At 38.3% G+C, this 17,441-nt stretch overlaps 1 protein-coding gene across 1 annotated transcript in view; it reads left to right on the forward strand.

The window, feature by feature from the left end:
* ARID5B (AT-rich interaction domain 5B) overlaps positions 1–17,441 on the forward strand; it is a 392,920-nt gene that overhangs the window by 169,110 nt on the left and 206,369 nt on the right. The window contains exon 4 of the mRNA XM_089683203.1: positions 7,850–8,080. Coding sequence (XP_089539329.1) covers positions 7,850–8,080 — 231 coding nt within the window. The remainder of the gene's footprint in view (positions 1–7,849; positions 8,081–17,441) is intronic.

Below are 17,441 nucleotides of genomic sequence, written 5' to 3' on the forward strand. Positions count from 1 at the left end.
CTTTGTTAATCCTGACAGCAATGCCAGGTGATGTAATTGACCAAACTTGGTCAAGATAGTCACCCGAGATTCCCGGGGGTAAGTTGTGTGTGGCTTGTACAGCCCGCTCTAATTCAGTCACCATTACCTTAACTGGTGTTAACTGGTGTTTTGGATTTGGGTTTAGTTTTTTCTGATCTGAGACCTGTTCAAATGAGCTGGCCACAAGCTGAACAGAGGCATTATCTGTTTCAATATTTTTATTAAGAAAGTTTTGTATTTAGAACAGAGGCATTATCAAACAACATTCCAACCATCGTATGCAAGAGAGACACAAAAGAGACAGAAACATAGTGATTACAAGTATTTTATTCATGTTCTAAAATTTACCAAATTATTTTTTGGCCCAAATTTGGCAAATTTGTTGGGGCAGGAAGTTTTCATTTGATCTCTGATCTGCAGTTCACACATTGATCCTCCAAGGGATGTGCATTGGGCTTGTTTCCATATGTGATGAAAGCAGTCTTTAACGTTATGGGCATTTTTTTCATTAATGTAATTGTGTAGCACACAGGTTGCCTTCACAATTTTGACAGCATTGAAAACATTCGTCTGCATGGATTATAGTAGGATTCTCCATTTATTGGCTAGGATGACAAAGGTGACTTCCACGCCATGGCACATACCTTAGTTAAAAATGTGTTTCCCCTGGCTCTGGCCTCTCTGAGAATAGCAGCACATTACTTGTTTACCAATTCCAAAGGTTTCACCTTTTGCAAAGCAAACATATATGCTGGCTCATTTGTCCTAGACTATGGTATATTTTGTGGAAAATTCTGCTACTTTTTTCCAGCACATTCCAAACTTGGTTGAGTGGTTAAAGATGATTGAATTATTTCTGCTACTATATGATCCCACATCAATGTACATAAATCAGTTGTCCACATCCATGACAGCCAGTAGTGCCAAAGAAAAATACTTTTTGATGTGCTTCCACATCATAATCCAAATGTGCTTTCATCAGTTTCTTCTAAGCAATTTGGAAAGGTCATCATTCTCCTGCCACTTTGCTTGTGTTAGCATTACAATCTTCTGCAAGTTTCTTCATATAGCCTTCAGTGTCGATTGAATGATGTAGCGTTTGGTTGTCTTATCCCAGGTGGATTTAAAAAAAAATCACAGAATAAGAATATCCTGTAGCTTGAAACTTGGGGAAAAAAAAGTTTTCTGTGTTTTTGTGCAGACCAGACTTTGAAAACAACATGGAGAAGCAATTACAGAAAGGTGCTGATACTCCAGAAAAAAGAGCATTGTAGTAGGGCTGGAGCTGTGGGAAAAAGTGGGCATTTTTTAAAATCTTTAATCCTTGACATTAAGATATCACAAGCTCATATTTTTTCTATTTTCAGAACAGAAAGCAACTTTGATGATGACCATGCCTGCTGTTTGAGAAGGACAAGGAGGAGTCACTGGCTGAGGTGAACACTGTCAGCACTGCGAAGCATTTTACAAATAGTCTGGCAGTGTCTGACAGCAATACCTCAAGCCACCACAGTAAATGTGTCTGTGGCGCACAAGAGGAGCCAGGCCTGTCAACTTTGAGGCTAAACTATGGGCCAAGTCTCTGGGTCTCTGAGAAGACCAGAAGCTAATCAACACCAGTGTCAGAGCGGCGAGCATCACCTTGTTAAATACCCTGGACAAAATCATAAAAGAGACTGTGGATCAACACAAGAATATTTTATTGCAATGACCCTTGTCCATTTACTCAAAAAGGTTCAAGAAGATAAAAAGATGGTACTCACCATGAATGTTTAGGCTAATACAATTCAGATACAACCCAAAACACATCAACCAGCACCACCACAGCCACCACCTGCAGCACCAGTATATGCATATAAATATCCACACTCTCCATCTACAATCCATACCTACCACCTCCACTCCCATGAACCCTACATATCACATGAGAACATGCCTCACAAATCCCTCCCCCATGACCATACCAATCCACTGATGCCTTCATTATATGTTTCTATACCACTGCCAATATTCCAGTGGTGAACGGCATTCTTACCATGTCCTAACTACCCAGGTAGGAGGAAACGAAGAAAAACCCTCTGCGCAGGATCTCCTGTCCCCTCATTTCACCCTATTGTTAGTTGCTTTTTAGATTCAGATATTTTGTATTCACATGGTAGGCCTTGTTCACATGGCCATCAGAACAAAGGTGTTTCTTCATTGGGTTCATATGGACTTCAGTTTTTATGTTTGTCTGGAGTGAAATGTTATGATATTTGGGAAAATTAAAAATGCATTTTCAACTGCAATTTGTGTGAGTTTTATTACATAATAACATCCTAAACAATGCAGAGGTTACTCTACTAACTAGTATTACTCTATCAGACACACTGTGGATGACACCGCCTTCCAGTATGCCGTACCCTGCAGTTCAAAGTCTAGTCTCAGTATTTGTAGAAGGTCATGAATTCTTAAAGTACATTTTAAGTTTGACCACTTATAAAGAAATGAAGGGTCTATAATTTTTGTCATAGGTGTATTTTAAATGATAGAGACAGAATATCAACCAAAAATCCAGAAAAAACACCATACAAATGTTATCAACTGAGTTGCAGTTCAGTGAGTAAAATATGTATTTGATCACCTACCAACCAACAATAATACAACAAAAACAATGGCTATCTCAGGCTATGTGCTCATGTGGTACACAGATAAGTCCTGTCAATTTAAGAAGGTGCTCTTATCGACAACTCGTTATGTGTATAAAAGACACCTGTCCACAGAATCTTTCATCCATTCAAACCTCACCACCATGGGAAAAAACAGAGAGCTGTCAAAGGACATCATGGACAAGATTGTAGAGCTGCACAAGGAAGGAATGGGCTACAGTACCATCAGCAAGAAGCTCGGTGAGGAGACAACTGTTGGAGTTATTATTCACAAATGGAAGAAATACAAAATAACCATCAATAGTCCTCAGTGTGGAACTCCATGCAAAATTTCACTTCATGGGGTAAGGATGACCAAGAGAAAAGTGAGGGATCAGCCCAGATCTACAAGGGAGGAGCTTGTGAATGATCTCAAGGCAGTTGAGACTACAGTCACTAAACAAACCATTGGTGACGCAATATGCCAACATGGATTTAAATCCTGCTGCGCCTGCAAGGTCCCCCTCCTCAAGAAGACACATGTAGAGGCACATCTGACGTTTGCCAATGAACACCTAAATAATTTAGAGAAGGATTTGGAGAAAGTGCAAAGTTGAGTTCTTTGGCATTAACTCGACTCGCCTTGTTTGGAGGAAGAAAAATGCTGACTCTAAGAACACCATCCCTACAGTCAAGCACGAAGGTGGAAACCTTATGCTTTGGGGCTGTTTCTCTACTAAAGGTACAGGCTGACTTTGCAACATTGAGGGACCAATGGACAGGGCCATGTATTGTAAACTCTTGGATGAGATCCTTCTTCCCTCAGCCAGGACACTGAAGATGGGTCGTGGATGGGTCTTCCAGCATGACAATAACCTAAAACATACCCCAAAGGCAACATAGGAGTGGCAGCAACAAGAAGATTCACATTAAAGCGAAGTTCCTGCCATTTTTGTGTTTATTAAAAGTCAACAGCTACAAAAACTGTAGCTGCTGACTTTTAATAAACACACACTTACCTGTCCCAGAGTCCAGCGATGTTCTCACCAACGACATCCCTTCTCCTCTTCTCTCCTGCACGGCATTGGCATCTCTACTGTGGGCACCAGGCTGTGACAGTTTGCGGCTTCACAACCTGGTGCTCACTGCGCATGAGTGCTTCCTAATTGGTCTGGCAGTCTTCTGGGACCTGTGAAAGTTCCCAGGAGACTGTGGGAGGGAGGAGGGGTCCGAAATTCCACCTCACTTTTAATGCGGTGAACTGAGCCAGAGGTAGGAGTGGGTACGTGTCAAAAACAGGAGGAGGCAAATAAGTGGAGCTTCCGCTTTTGAGTGGAACTCCGATTTAAGGTCATGGAGTGGTCTAGCCAGTCTCCAGACCTTAATTCTATAGAAAATTTATGGAGGGAGCTGAAACTTTGAGTTGCCAAACAACTGTCAAGAAACCTTTAGGATTTAGAGAAGATCTGTAAAGAGTGTACCAAAATCCCTCCTGAGATGTGAGAAAACCTGGTAAGCAACTACAAGAAATGTCCTATCTCTGTGCTTACCAACAAGGATTTCTCCACCAAGTACTAAAACATGTTTTGCTTGGGGATTAAATACATATATAACTTACCGAACTGTAACTCAATTTATAACATTTGTATCATGTTTTTGTTCTATATTTGTGGTTGATATTCTGTTTCTATCATTTAAAATACACCTATGATAAAAATTATAGACCCTTCATTTCTTTGTAAGTGGGCAAACTTACAAAATCTGCAGGGGATCAAATAATACTTTTCCCCACTGTGTATGTGTGTATATGTGTGTGTGTGTGTGTATGTATGTGTGTATATATATATATATATACACACACATTATTACAATAATGATGGTTAACTCCTTCCAGTCAGCCATAAATATATATGTGGCAGCATGGAGGTGGGTCTTATTGTGTACTGCCACATATACACAGAATGTTGCTGTTTTGTTTCAGGAGCGTGCTCAATCATACTCCTCCAGCACTGTGTCCAAGCAAGCACACGCCTGACAAAAACACTGATGAGTATATGTGGGCACACAGATCCATCTACATACTGCAATAGATGCTTACAGCTGTCAGAAGGAATCTAAAAAAGGAGTTGAGAATTTACACTAATAATTTACTGTCAAGATTCGCAAAACAAATTATTCTCATGTGAATACTCGGGTATCTTCAAGTAGCCAATCGTGTAAAAGCAATTTTCCACAGAACCAATATGCTTTCTCTATCTCAACCCACAACAGGAAAAGGGAGTGATGTTAAAGGGAGAGGGTTAAAAAAGGAATGTCAGTGTGGGCCAGACTGCAAGTAATACCTGTGCATTTTTATGGACGATGTGGTGTGAATGAGCCTTCAAGGTATTTGGTCATTTAAAGAAGAACATCAGGAATTCTAAAGGTGTTCTTGCATACAAGGGAGGAAGTCCAATGATGTGTATGGCACCTTCTGGACTTATCACTTTTATTTACTACTACATTTTTACTGAGTGCCAGGAGTACAGCTATTGCTTCTGGTGCTCTGACACTGGACCTTCAGGTCTCTGATCCAACAGCTGCAGAGTCATTTGCAGCAGCCCCTCTGCCTACTCCTCCTCTTCTCTCTTCTTGCCCATTCACAAAAGGCTTTTGTGTTCTATGAACCCATTGAAAAAAATACAAAGTATTCTGTGAATGGACAGTGGATGGCACTGTAGAAATTTGGATAATAAAAGTGATAAAGGTCCACAAAGTGGCATAGACCTCATTGTACTTAATAAACCAGCATATTTTTAAAAGTGTAGTTGACTTCTATCTCACTAGAAAGACAGGAATACTGTTTCAGCATTGTGAACCAACCATGTAAAAGCTCAGAAACCCACAACAGAGCTGCCCAATCAAAGGAAGAATTATGCCAGAAGCATAATGAATAAGATCAATAAAGATCAGTATAGTTTTTATTTTGTTTATTCCTCTGGCATTTTTCATCTACTGGTTTGATCGGCCCTTGTTACCTACAGCAGTCTGTACAAGAAATCTTAACTCTTAGAAGTCAAATTTTCATAATTTTTTTTTTTGGGGGGGGGGGGGGACTAGGAGGTTCATAATGTTCTCTTTACTGCATAAAATCTAAAATCCCATATACGGCATACGGGAAAGTTGTTGATCTCTTTCAATATGGAAATAATGCGCAAAACATTGATTTTCTAATTATGTCTCTTGCTAGCATTGCTCCGCTCTGTACTTTTATATCTTGTTTTATTTCATATTTTTGGATTGTTACTTGGAAATCTGGAAAAAGGAGAACATTCTGTTTTCACAAATGAGCAATGTTTCTCAGACTCCTTAAAAATGAAATGGCAGTGCCAAGATGCAAAGTGAAAATACTTTAGTTCATTTTTTTTTCTGTAACAACATTTGCTGTAAACCACATAAAACATTGGTGTTGAATTTACTTTATACTTGAAAAACAATTTTACATTTACCTGTTTTGTTCTGTTCTCTCATAGAACATAGGACCACTGATTTTGTTAGCATTGTATGAAGGGACACTATACAGAACACATACATAGGAATAATAAAAATTAGTAGGACCACTATGTAGAATGTAAAAGGAAAATTTCTTACCCGTATAACCTGAAGTGAAATGGGGAAATGTATGTTGTATATGTATCTGGCGACTTCAGTTTGGTATTTCTCAAGAAAGTGTGATAAACTTTTAACAAATTTATTCAAACATGTCAGTGAGGCTCAAACGTAGTCTGTTCAATTATTACTAGATAGAGATAATATTTTTGATTTGCCATAAAAATGGGAAATACATTTTGCTGAAAAGGTTAGGTTTACATTTGTCTTGAACTCTGATTGATGTTAGGTTTGTTTTCAAAGTTTTTAGATCAGATTTGGCTAGCATTTACAAAATAGACAAATGGGCACAGAAGGGCTTTACCCAAGATTTTTTCTGAATTCGAGTAATGCCTTTATGAGCAGCTTGTTTACATTTTATTCATTTTATTGTAGACTCCTCTTCACCTGTAGGAAAGAACAAATGGACTAAGTGAAATAATCATTTTGCATGTTTTCTACTACAACTACTAGACTAGCTTGGAAAGGACATATTAATAGAACCTAATACATTTTATTTGCTTATTTTCTGACCACATACATAATTTTGCCTTGCACGTTGCTGATATTTTCTTTTTTATTGATTACCACTAAATGAGAAAGTATGTACTCTAGTCCATGTGATTGTGCCAAAAAAATGGGATTATTTGTTTTATTGGATTCTGGGATTGGGTTGACTGGTTTCAGTTGGGATATCTATGGACCAAAGATAAGGTCTGTTACAGTTGGTTGTGTTTTAATTTGAGGTGGCATTACTTTTAAATGTGTGAGTTTTTTAATGTGTACATTTTGGAAATTTTTACCAGTTTGCAATCCTGACATGAAGACTGTTCGTATAGCGCACTGGTCTCCAAACTGCGTCCCAGGGGCTAGATGCGGCCCTTTGCTTGCCTCTGTTCGGCCCTTGGGACACTATTGTTCCAACTGACACCAATGATTCCTCCCACTTTCACCATTAATGGGACATTCTTCTTCCCACTGATACCATCGAGGGGGCACTAGTCTTTCCGCTAAGACCAATGATGGGGCACTATTTCTCCCACTGACGCCATCGACGGGGCACTATTTTTTTGCTAAGACCAATGATGGGGCACTATTTCTCCCACTGATTCCATCGATGGAGCACTATGCCTCCAATTGATACCTACCATGGTTCACTATTCCTCTTGCTAAAGCAAACAATGGGGCACTAGTCGTCCTCTTAAAACCACAGTTTGGCCCCCCTAAAGCCTTAAGGATAGTCAATTGGCCCTTTGTTTAAAAAGTTTGGAGACCCCTCGTATAGAAGTTCCCAGATGCTTCAGTTTTATGTAAAAGTTGAAAAAGCATACTGTAAAAGTTGAAAAAACATACTGTAAAAGTTGAAAAACATACTGTAGATTGTCTTCTGTCTGCACTGAGTTTTATGTATATGTTGGACTAAGTTCAGGCATTAGAATGATGGCAACACATTGATGCTCTCCACTAAAAGCTACAAGATATATTGTTGCTGTAAATATGATACATATATACATATAAGTTTACATTCACTGCCTACAACCATGTGAACTGATTTCTTTTTTTTTTTTTTGTAGGAGAGGATGAAAATGAGGGTAACGTGATGGTGCTAAGTTATCCCCAGTATTGCCGCTATCGTTCAATACTGAAACGAATACAGGCCAAACCATCTTCTGTTTTGGCGGACCACTTTGTTCAGGCACTGGGGGGCATCCCTATCCTCAACAAGAACACAAAGATCCTTTACTGCCGGGATACATTTGACCACCCAACTCTGATCGATAATGAAAGCATATGTGATGAATTTGGTAAGTCACTGTACAATAAGACAAATGTAATAACTGCTGTATTTTTACTCAGGGTTTATGATGATATAGCTCATATTTTAGGTTGCTTCTATGATTGCCACCAGTGACAGTGAAAATGGTGAATATCATAAGACATATAGATGGGTTGATTTACTAAAGGAGCAGAGTGTATTAACTTTACAAAGTGAATTTCTCCTTTGTGAATAAATGTGGGGAAATTTCGCTTTGCAAATAAATACGCAACGACATGGAAATAAAAAGTTAATTTTCTTCTGCCAGCTAGCTCACCAAAGAATGCAATGCAACTGTCTGTTATAGTTGAGGCATACAATGGTGTCATCTACCCACCTACAGTTTGCTGATTAGACAGTGAAGGAATAGCAACACAATAAGTCAACACCTTTGCTCTCTCCTCCTGTCAGCATGTGTGCAGACAGCAGACCATGGTGGACTTACCGGTGCTGCCTCTCCCTCCTCTCTAAGAGGGTGTGTGGTGCAGGGAATAACAGAGGCTGAGAGTAAGGCTTAAGGCACACTAGATGTCAAAAATGCTGCTTTAGTGACATTAGCGACAAAAAAAAATCAAAATTCCCCTCTGCTTTAGCCTTTGTGTCCATGCACACATAGGCATTTACATTCAGAAAGAAACCCTTCCCAGCGCTTTCAGTAGAGGATTTTTTTTTTGCGTAAAAAAAAGCCTAACTTACCTAAACACGTTTAAGCACTAGGCACGTTTAGCTATTGAGTGTTCATTCATTTCAATGCCCAGAATAACTTCTTCTGGCCAATGAAATGAATACACGCTTGACACTGTTTAATGTGTCTAAACACTTCTGAACGCGTTTGAAAAAAAAAAAACTCTGCTTTCTCCTGTCCTGACAAGCATTGCAGTGTGCATTCGGCCTAAGACAGATTTAGATAATTATGGAAGTTTTATGAAAAAATGCATTTCATTATTTTTAAAGGAATACACAACTACATGAAATGTTGTTTTTATACAGTATCTGCCTTCTGTTCTGCTTTAATATTAATAGCATATAAATAAACAATGATGCCCTTACATTTGTTTGCTATGTGCTTAGGAATAGTATACATTTTTATACCGTAACAAGAAAATATCTGTATTCTCTGAAAAATCTCACGTTTTTTTCTTTTATGGTTGCTACCTACTATGAAAATCTAAATGCCATCTTTAAAACATACATAGAAAATGCATCATCTGCACCTTACATAGCAGTTTAGGTCTGAGCCTATAGAATGATATAAATCTATACAGAAGAACTTTTTACTTATCTTCAGCTGCACCTGGTTCCATGTGAATTTTATTTACTGAGCAAAACTTTTTGTAAGAATTCAATTTCCAACCATATTTTCTGATCTCCGATAGAAATTGTGTGATTTATATGTATAATCCATGTTTTAATGCTGAATGTTCCATTTTAGAATATGATTTTAAAAAATTGATTCCCCTGTGTGTAAGCTGGAACAACATGCCCTTGCATAGTTGAAACATGATTATAGCTAGCATGCTAATTCCCAAAATAATTAGTGAAGGACTCATGTATGAATGCCAAATGATTTTATTAAATCTATTTATAGAGCTCTGTTTTACGGTTACATTACCTGTGATTAAAATGTGATGGGGTTATATACTGGCAAATCTCCAATGTATTCTTATGTTGCAATATAAAATTGTATCATATTTTATCAGTAGTATTTTAGTACAACGTGTATGACTTTTTAAATGTATTATTCTCAGATGATTGTTTGCAATGCCTGGAGCATGCACATTTCTGTTAATTAGTTTAGTATTGAATGCCATTGCTTGTTTCTGATATTTTACAAAATTCTGTGTATATAATCACAATTTGTAGAAATTACTGATTTTTTTTTTTCCCTTGCAATGTAATCACTATATAATTACCCTGTCTGGTGCTTAATATCAATATGGTGATTTAAGAAACGTCTAATATCTACCTCTTGCTTGTGATTATATTATATGCAATTTATTTAGCTTTGGGTTTGCTATAAAGATATGTTTAATCAAGTGTATATTGATATTTCACTCAACTAGCAAGTTTTGTATGACTGTATCTTCCTGTTATATTAGGAAGAGTTAGGGAGGGATTAAAATGCTTTCTGTCTATGAGGGAGATTCACCCTCTCTATTTGTCATGTTTACCATTATCATTGAAAGTGAATGTAAAAGAAAATCCCAAATTTTGGGTTGTCCCCTGAAAAATAATAGATGGGAAATCTTTCAATGAGAACACTAGTTCTGGTGACCTGGGGGTCCCCAAGGAATTTCCTTAATTTTCAGGGATTTCCTCTCAATTTCTGTTTGGCCATGGGACAGGAAGTACAGGGAAATCTCTGCAATAGCACACAGATGGCAAAAAAAAAAAAATTGGACGGGTTATGACCCTCCCTTGCTCTATAAAAAATGGGGAAAAAAGTTTTGCCTATGGTTCTACTTTAAGCAAATTGCCCAATATATGGCAAAAAGTCCCAATCAGGTGGCTTTCAATGGTGAAGCTGGGCATGGTTGTCTTCAAAGTAGGTGCAGACGGGGCTGTTTTTGCATAACAAGCATAGACTGTGGCCCACTCATATATCCTGTTGCTGTTATTGTTAAATTTGTGAATACAATTGAAAAAAATAAATAAATATATATATATATATATATTTATTTATTTGTTTTCATGGTAAAATATTACTTTATTATTAAAGGATACTGCAATTAAGTAAATCAGCAAGCCCAAGGAAACAAAGTTAATGTGCGTTTTTTTTTTCTTCTCCCACATCCACTGTTAAGTATCATGTTCTTATATGATCCATAAGCTGCCAGAAGCAATACGGCCTTTTTAGTTAAGTTCACAGGAGGAAGTAATCTTTATTCATTTCCAAACTCATTTCTGCATGTTGCAACTGCAGTCCTCTCTGGTTACGTTGTAATAATCATGTAGGAAACATATTTATGAAGTATTTACGGGTAAGGAAATCACATTTCACTGGTCTGCACAGTGATATTGCTGTTAATGGCAAAAATATTGTTTACAGTATTGTGCAATTTCTGTCTGAAGCTTTGAAATGCAAATAGAAATGTCTTCCCTTTTATTTACTGGTACATTACTTAGAATGACTGTTTCTGCATACTTTAGGCATGAATAATTCCTTTCACAAAATGACGGTTTCAAAAACCACATTTGCTTCTCATTTTGTTTCTCAACACCCACTCATAATAATTGTCTTTTTGTAGATTTTTTTTCAGCTCTTATGTTTTAGAATATTTTAGCCAGAGAGCTGGTAGATCTGATCATTTTGTAGAGAAAATATTTATTCTTTTAAATAATACAATTTATTTAATTACTGTTCCTTGGTTAAAATTAGAATAATAGAAGGATCACTGTGAAAATCGGATGGCTACATGACAACACCTGTAAACAAATATGTGAATTTAAAATTTGAGTAAATAGGCAAAGTGATGTTTTCTCTGCGTGGCTGGCAGCCTATTGGGTCCATTTAAGAATAAAGAACTCACAGAGCTCTAAATGACAGAATTCTGCTGGAAAACAGACATTATGCTACTTGTCTTCTGACCCACCTCTGTAACAAAATGAGAAACCTCTTTAACCCACTTGCTTACTAAAGAAATTCTGACATTTCTCTCCTACATATAAAAATCATCTTTCTTTTTTTTTTGCATTACTCAGAATCCCAAAATATATATATATGAGGCCCTAGAGAATAAAATGATGGGCGTTGCAATTTTTTTTATGTCACGTGGTATTTACGCGATTTTCAAATGCTATTTTTTGGAAAAAAAACCCACAATATATAACCCAATTTTTTGGTAAAATATAAAAGATGTCATGCTGAATAAATAGATCTCTAACATGTCATGTTTTTTAAAACTGAGCACACTTGTGGAGTGGCACCAAACTAAATACTTAAAATTATCCATAGGTGACGCTTCAAAAAATGATGGGTGTTGCAACAGGTTACCAGTTTAGAGTTACAGAGGAGGTCTTACACTAGAATTACTGCTCTTGCAATTAAATAATGTTACCTCACATGTGTATTGCGAACACCGTTCAAATATGTGGGCTCGACCCAAGTATGTGTTCGCTTCTTCGTGCTAGCACGGGGGTACAGGGGTGCTTTCAATTTTTTTTTTATTTTTACGCTGTCCCTTTGATTTATTTTTTTTTTTGTTTATCTTTTTTACTTTTATTCTCCAGATATCTCCTCTACCCTGGAAAGCATGAGATCAATTAAAAAAGAAAAACCTTAATTTCTGTTTTCATCTGCCAGAACTGGAAGTGACATCATGATATCACTTCCAGCCTCCCAGAACCATAGAGATGTCTGGGGACCATCCGGTCCACGGCCAGCTCTATGGCAACTCGGTGGCACCACCTAACTGAATACCAGGCTCCCTAATCACACAGGAGAGCCTGGAGAGGTACTGGTGAGAGGGACAGGATGTAAGGGGGATGGGGATGCTTGTAATAGCAATCCAGCAACTAATCAGCCACTAGGATGGCTTGTGCAACAAAGGGAATCGCTGGCTGAAAAAAAAGATATCAGATGATGCCTGTAGCTGCAGGCATCATCCCAGTATAGCAGATGAAAGTTAAAGTGTTACCAAACCCACAACAGTATACAAATCTATATATGCAGTAAAGCATGTTTGTTATACTCACTGTGGAGCCTAAGGGGTTAATCCTCCACATTGTGCAAAAAGGATGTTTGATCCTCTCTTTGCTGATCCTCCCCTTCTTCCTGTGTCTCCCAAATATCGCCTGAAAGAACAGAGGCTAGTGACAAGCTGCACATGCTCAGTTTGGTGTCTAGAGAGTTTTTTTTTCTTTCTTTCTTGGGAGAGTGCATGTGATCAGCACAGGGTCAATCAACACTCTCCTGACAGAGGTCATAGGTCCTGCATCCTGCTACAGAAGAATGAAAACTCCTCCTTCTACAATGCTGTAACAGTGCTCTGCTGGACACTGATAGAAGTTGCAAGACTGCTCTAACTGCTGATGAGAAAAGGTGTTTAGCAGTTTATATTTACTAAAATAAATGCATTTCCATGTTTTGTGTACTGTGGGAGACCAGATAAAATGAATGCAGGGTCCTTAGTTTAGTAACACTTTAAGGACATCCACAGGTGTCCCCCTGTCGGGAAGTTGTTAATTGAGTTTAAATTCGTATGCTCCAAGCTGAAAATCACATTGACCTGGATATTTATTCTTTAAGTGCAATTTTTTTATTCTTTGTTCTTTATTTAGGTACTCATTTTTTATGATGTAATCCATCTTTTACATTTTATTCAGTATTACCCTAAATATTGTTTAAAAAACAGACATTTTTTTAGTCACATTATCTTTTTTTTTTTTTTTTTTCCATACAAACACAAATACTAGTGGCCACAGCAAAGGCATCATCAAGTGGCCTAGCTGGCTGCTATGTAATGAATGGCTTGGCTATACAGTAAATTATACAGCAGGTTGTACTGTACTGCAGGGCAGATTATGTGAGTACATATTTTTCTGGCTTTAAGTCCATTTTAGTACCTTCAGTACACATTTGCACTAAGATGTGGTGTTACTTGTTACACAAAGGGACGAGCAGGATGTCATTCAGAATGTAAACCTGCTTGATTTCCACTCATCACTAGAAATGTAGTAGGCCTTTGTTTTCGAAAAAACTGGTTGTATAAGAATTGAGCCAGTTGCTTTTATGTGTATAAAGTGATGACAGATTAACCTTAGCTGCAGCAGAATGGAACAGACAGCGCCTGTATTATTAAAAGTCTGATATTTATCCATAGGATTTGTGAAGAGATCAGAAGATTTAAGCATTTTGAATATGCTTTGCAAAGAGCAAAGAAAAATTATGAGGAAGCTAACGGAGTTTAACTCTGTCAGTGCCAAGAGCACATGTGAATGAGCAACCAGATGTGTTTAACCACTTGCCCTCCTGAGGATTTACCCCCCTTCCTGACCAGGCCGTTTTTTGCCTTACGGCTCTGCATTACTTTATCTGACAATTGTGCCGTCATGCAACACTGCACCCAAATGGAATGTACGTCCTTTTTTTTCCCCCCACAAATAGAGCTTTCTTTTGGTGGTATTTGATTGCCTGTGCGGTTATCATTTTTTGCACTATAAAAAAAAAAAAGTTGACAATTTTGAGAAAAAAACAATATTTTTTGACAGTTTGCTATTAAATATGTCCAGTGAAAAAATTAAATCAAATTTCGTCATAAATTTACACCAAAATTCTGCTACGTCTTTGCTAAAAAAAAATCCCAATACGTGTAAATTAATTGGTTTACATGAAAGTTATAGTGTTTACAAATGGCGGTGTATATACTGGAATTTTTATTTTTACTAGTAATGGCAACGATTAGCGACTTATAATGAAACTGCAGTGGACATTCTGACACTGGGTGGGAACTAACAGCCACTGACATCCCCAGTAACATGAATTCAGTGATCACTGCTAATAAAAAGCACTGACACTGTACTAATGGACTGGGCAGGAAGGGGTTAACATGAGGGGCGATTTAAGGGTTAACTGTGTGCAGGGAGTGTTTTACTAGGGGGTGGTGTCAATGTGCTTCACTGTAATCACACTGCTTTGGATGGCTGTGCTGTGTACAGCCATCCAAAGCAGTGTATGCAAAGAAACAGAGGGCGCACGGGCCTAGTGAATTACCTTTTAAAAGATAATTTATTGTATAAATAAGTGGTAATATACTCACAAAGGAACAAGTGCCAAGGGCACATCATGTAAAGTACAGCAAGGTCCAGTCACACTGGATGATATCCGTAATGGGACTCGTAGACCTCCAAATGGCTGACTCGTTTCAAGGACCAATCGGCTCTGAGGAAGAGGCAAGTCCTCGAAACGCGTCAGTAATTTGGAGGTCTACGAGTCCCATGACAGATATCATCCAGTGTGACTGGACCTTGCTGTACTTTTATATAATGTGCCCTTGACACTTGTTCCTTTGTGAGTATATTACCACTTATTTATACAAAAATTATCTTTTAAAAGGTAATGCACTAGGCCTGTGCACCCTCTGTTTCTTGGTATGCAGTACTCTGGATCCCCCTGGTCCATTGAGGGCAACAAGGCATGCAGATTCTATGCATCCTACTTGTGGTTCTAACCTCTGTGGAGTCCATCCTCAGCGCAGGAGTATATGCTTGTGCCATTCTTTATCCAAAGCAGTGTGCCCGAGCTGACAGGGAGGAGAACTGTTAGTAAACAAAACCATTCTCCCCGTCGGAGGTCCTCGGAAATCCTTGGTCGCTGGCGAGTAATCACTCTCCGGGACCCGGTAATTGACAGCCGCAGCTGCGAATGGCGGCTCGTGCACGCCCCCTACCCAGAAATGCCAAATCATGTATATACGTGATTTTGCGCACCGGTGCCGCTCTGTAGCAGTATTTGTACTATAGGGCAGTCGGGAAGAGGTTAAAGAGGATTTTTCAATTGGCTTTGGGTCCAGGTGTCGGCATCTTAACTAAAGGGAAACAGTAAAGCCGTGCCGCTTCACAGCCAGTTTCCCTCTGTGCATGCACGAACCACGCTGCACTTTGTGAATGGTAGTGCAGTCTTTTGGGACCTGTGATGTGTCCCAGAAAGCTGAAGGGGAAGGCCAAACTTCCATTTGGATCGCTGAGGTGATCTGTCCGGAAATGGGAGCGATTTATCTGTCAAAACCATGTACCCTTTCCCAAGGATTGACAAATGTTAAAAAGGAGGATCCCCTTCTGGGTGAAGGTCCACTTTGAGATCTTTGCTTAAAGGGTTTTTAGGGTGTAAAAAGTGACCTGAAATTCCTTAAGGCCTCATGCACACAGAGCTTAAAGGATAAGTTCACCTTTGGGAACATGTTACATGTTCCATCGATTTTTAGGGCGGAACATGTAATATGTTCCCAATGCTGCAGCCACTGCCCAATCCGCCCCCCCCTCTTGTGCCAGCAGTACGGGGAGAAAGTTCTGCATACAAGCTGTCATTTTTTAAAAACTGTACTGCCATGCAGGGCTTTGCCCACATGGCCGCATAATTCAATGTGAATGAATGAACTACAAGTCTCGACAGCCTTAGTGGCTGTTGGCTTGTAGCTCCCAATGAACTACCACAGTGCTTAGGAGCACCGTGGTAATTCATTCTTCCTGTCCATATATCTGCTTGCCTGTATATCCCATTTGGGCAAGCAGATATACTGACAGGTCTGCAGGAGACCTGCATGGCACCATCTATTGATCACTGAGGCAATGTTTTACAGGCTCCCGCAACAAAAAAAATGCACTTTTTTTTTTTACCTGCAAAAAAATATGCATTTATTATTTTTTGTCAAAAGGCGAACCTATCCTTTTAAAAAAAAAAAAACTAAAGAACACCACTTATATAGGCATTCAGCATTTTTTTTTAATGCCTGTATGTTAGGCTGTGTGGGCATGCCCACATAAAAGTTTACAGGTGTATTTGAAGAGGAGCGCTTACAGGCAGAATAAAATGCACCAAAAAATGCTTTGAGCAGAAAAAAACACGAATGTACACTATGCGCTTAAATGTATTCCACTAGAATAAATGAATGTTCTGGCTAGTAGAGTGCATTTACGCTCAAATGCAATACATGCAGAAACATGTATAAATGCTATACATATTGTGACATTAGTGACCAAATACTGGCAGAACAATTGCTGCTTATCAGCCTGTGTGCATGAGGCCCTAATAATAATGATGTTAGTACGCTATTATATAAATGTCACCGTTTTGGCACCCGATAATGTGTCTAAACTTGCCATAAACAGTTCAGCAATGAAAATATTATTTAGCAATGTGGTTGCTGTCACAGCCTTAGGTGTCTTGTGAATTGTGTATAATATGCTTAAATCTCAAAAACTGATATCCATGTATTCCTGTCTATCTAAATATCTTGGTAATTATTTCGCCTAATTGCTTCAAATTATAATATCGTCCCAGTTGCAAAGAAATATAAATTCATGATATGGATTTATTTTACAGGATTTTGTATTTTAACATGCCCATCTACGACAGTTAAATATAATTAGTGCTGATATCACAAGTCATTTTACACCTAGCTTGGCTGCATGCCAGAGCTTTCTCATGTGTTTACATTAATTTATTGTGTTTTTATTCTTCCTGGTAGTAACAGCATAACAATTTGTAATGTGCATAAGTATTGTTATCAGAAACTGAAAAGGCAAAGAAAAGTTCAATTAAGTCACACATATTTGACAGCTGGGTGTATAACCCCTTAAGATGTTGCATCAACATTCTGCAGAATGACTTCCATAAAAATCCCAGTGAAAAC

This window comes from Staurois parvus, unplaced genomic scaffold (genome assembly GCF_062004578.1).
Source record: "Staurois parvus isolate SC_StPar_1 unplaced genomic scaffold, SC_StPar_1.0 ptg000303l, whole genome shotgun sequence".
Classification (NCBI taxonomy): domain Eukaryota; kingdom Metazoa; phylum Chordata; class Amphibia; order Anura; family Ranidae; genus Staurois; species Staurois parvus.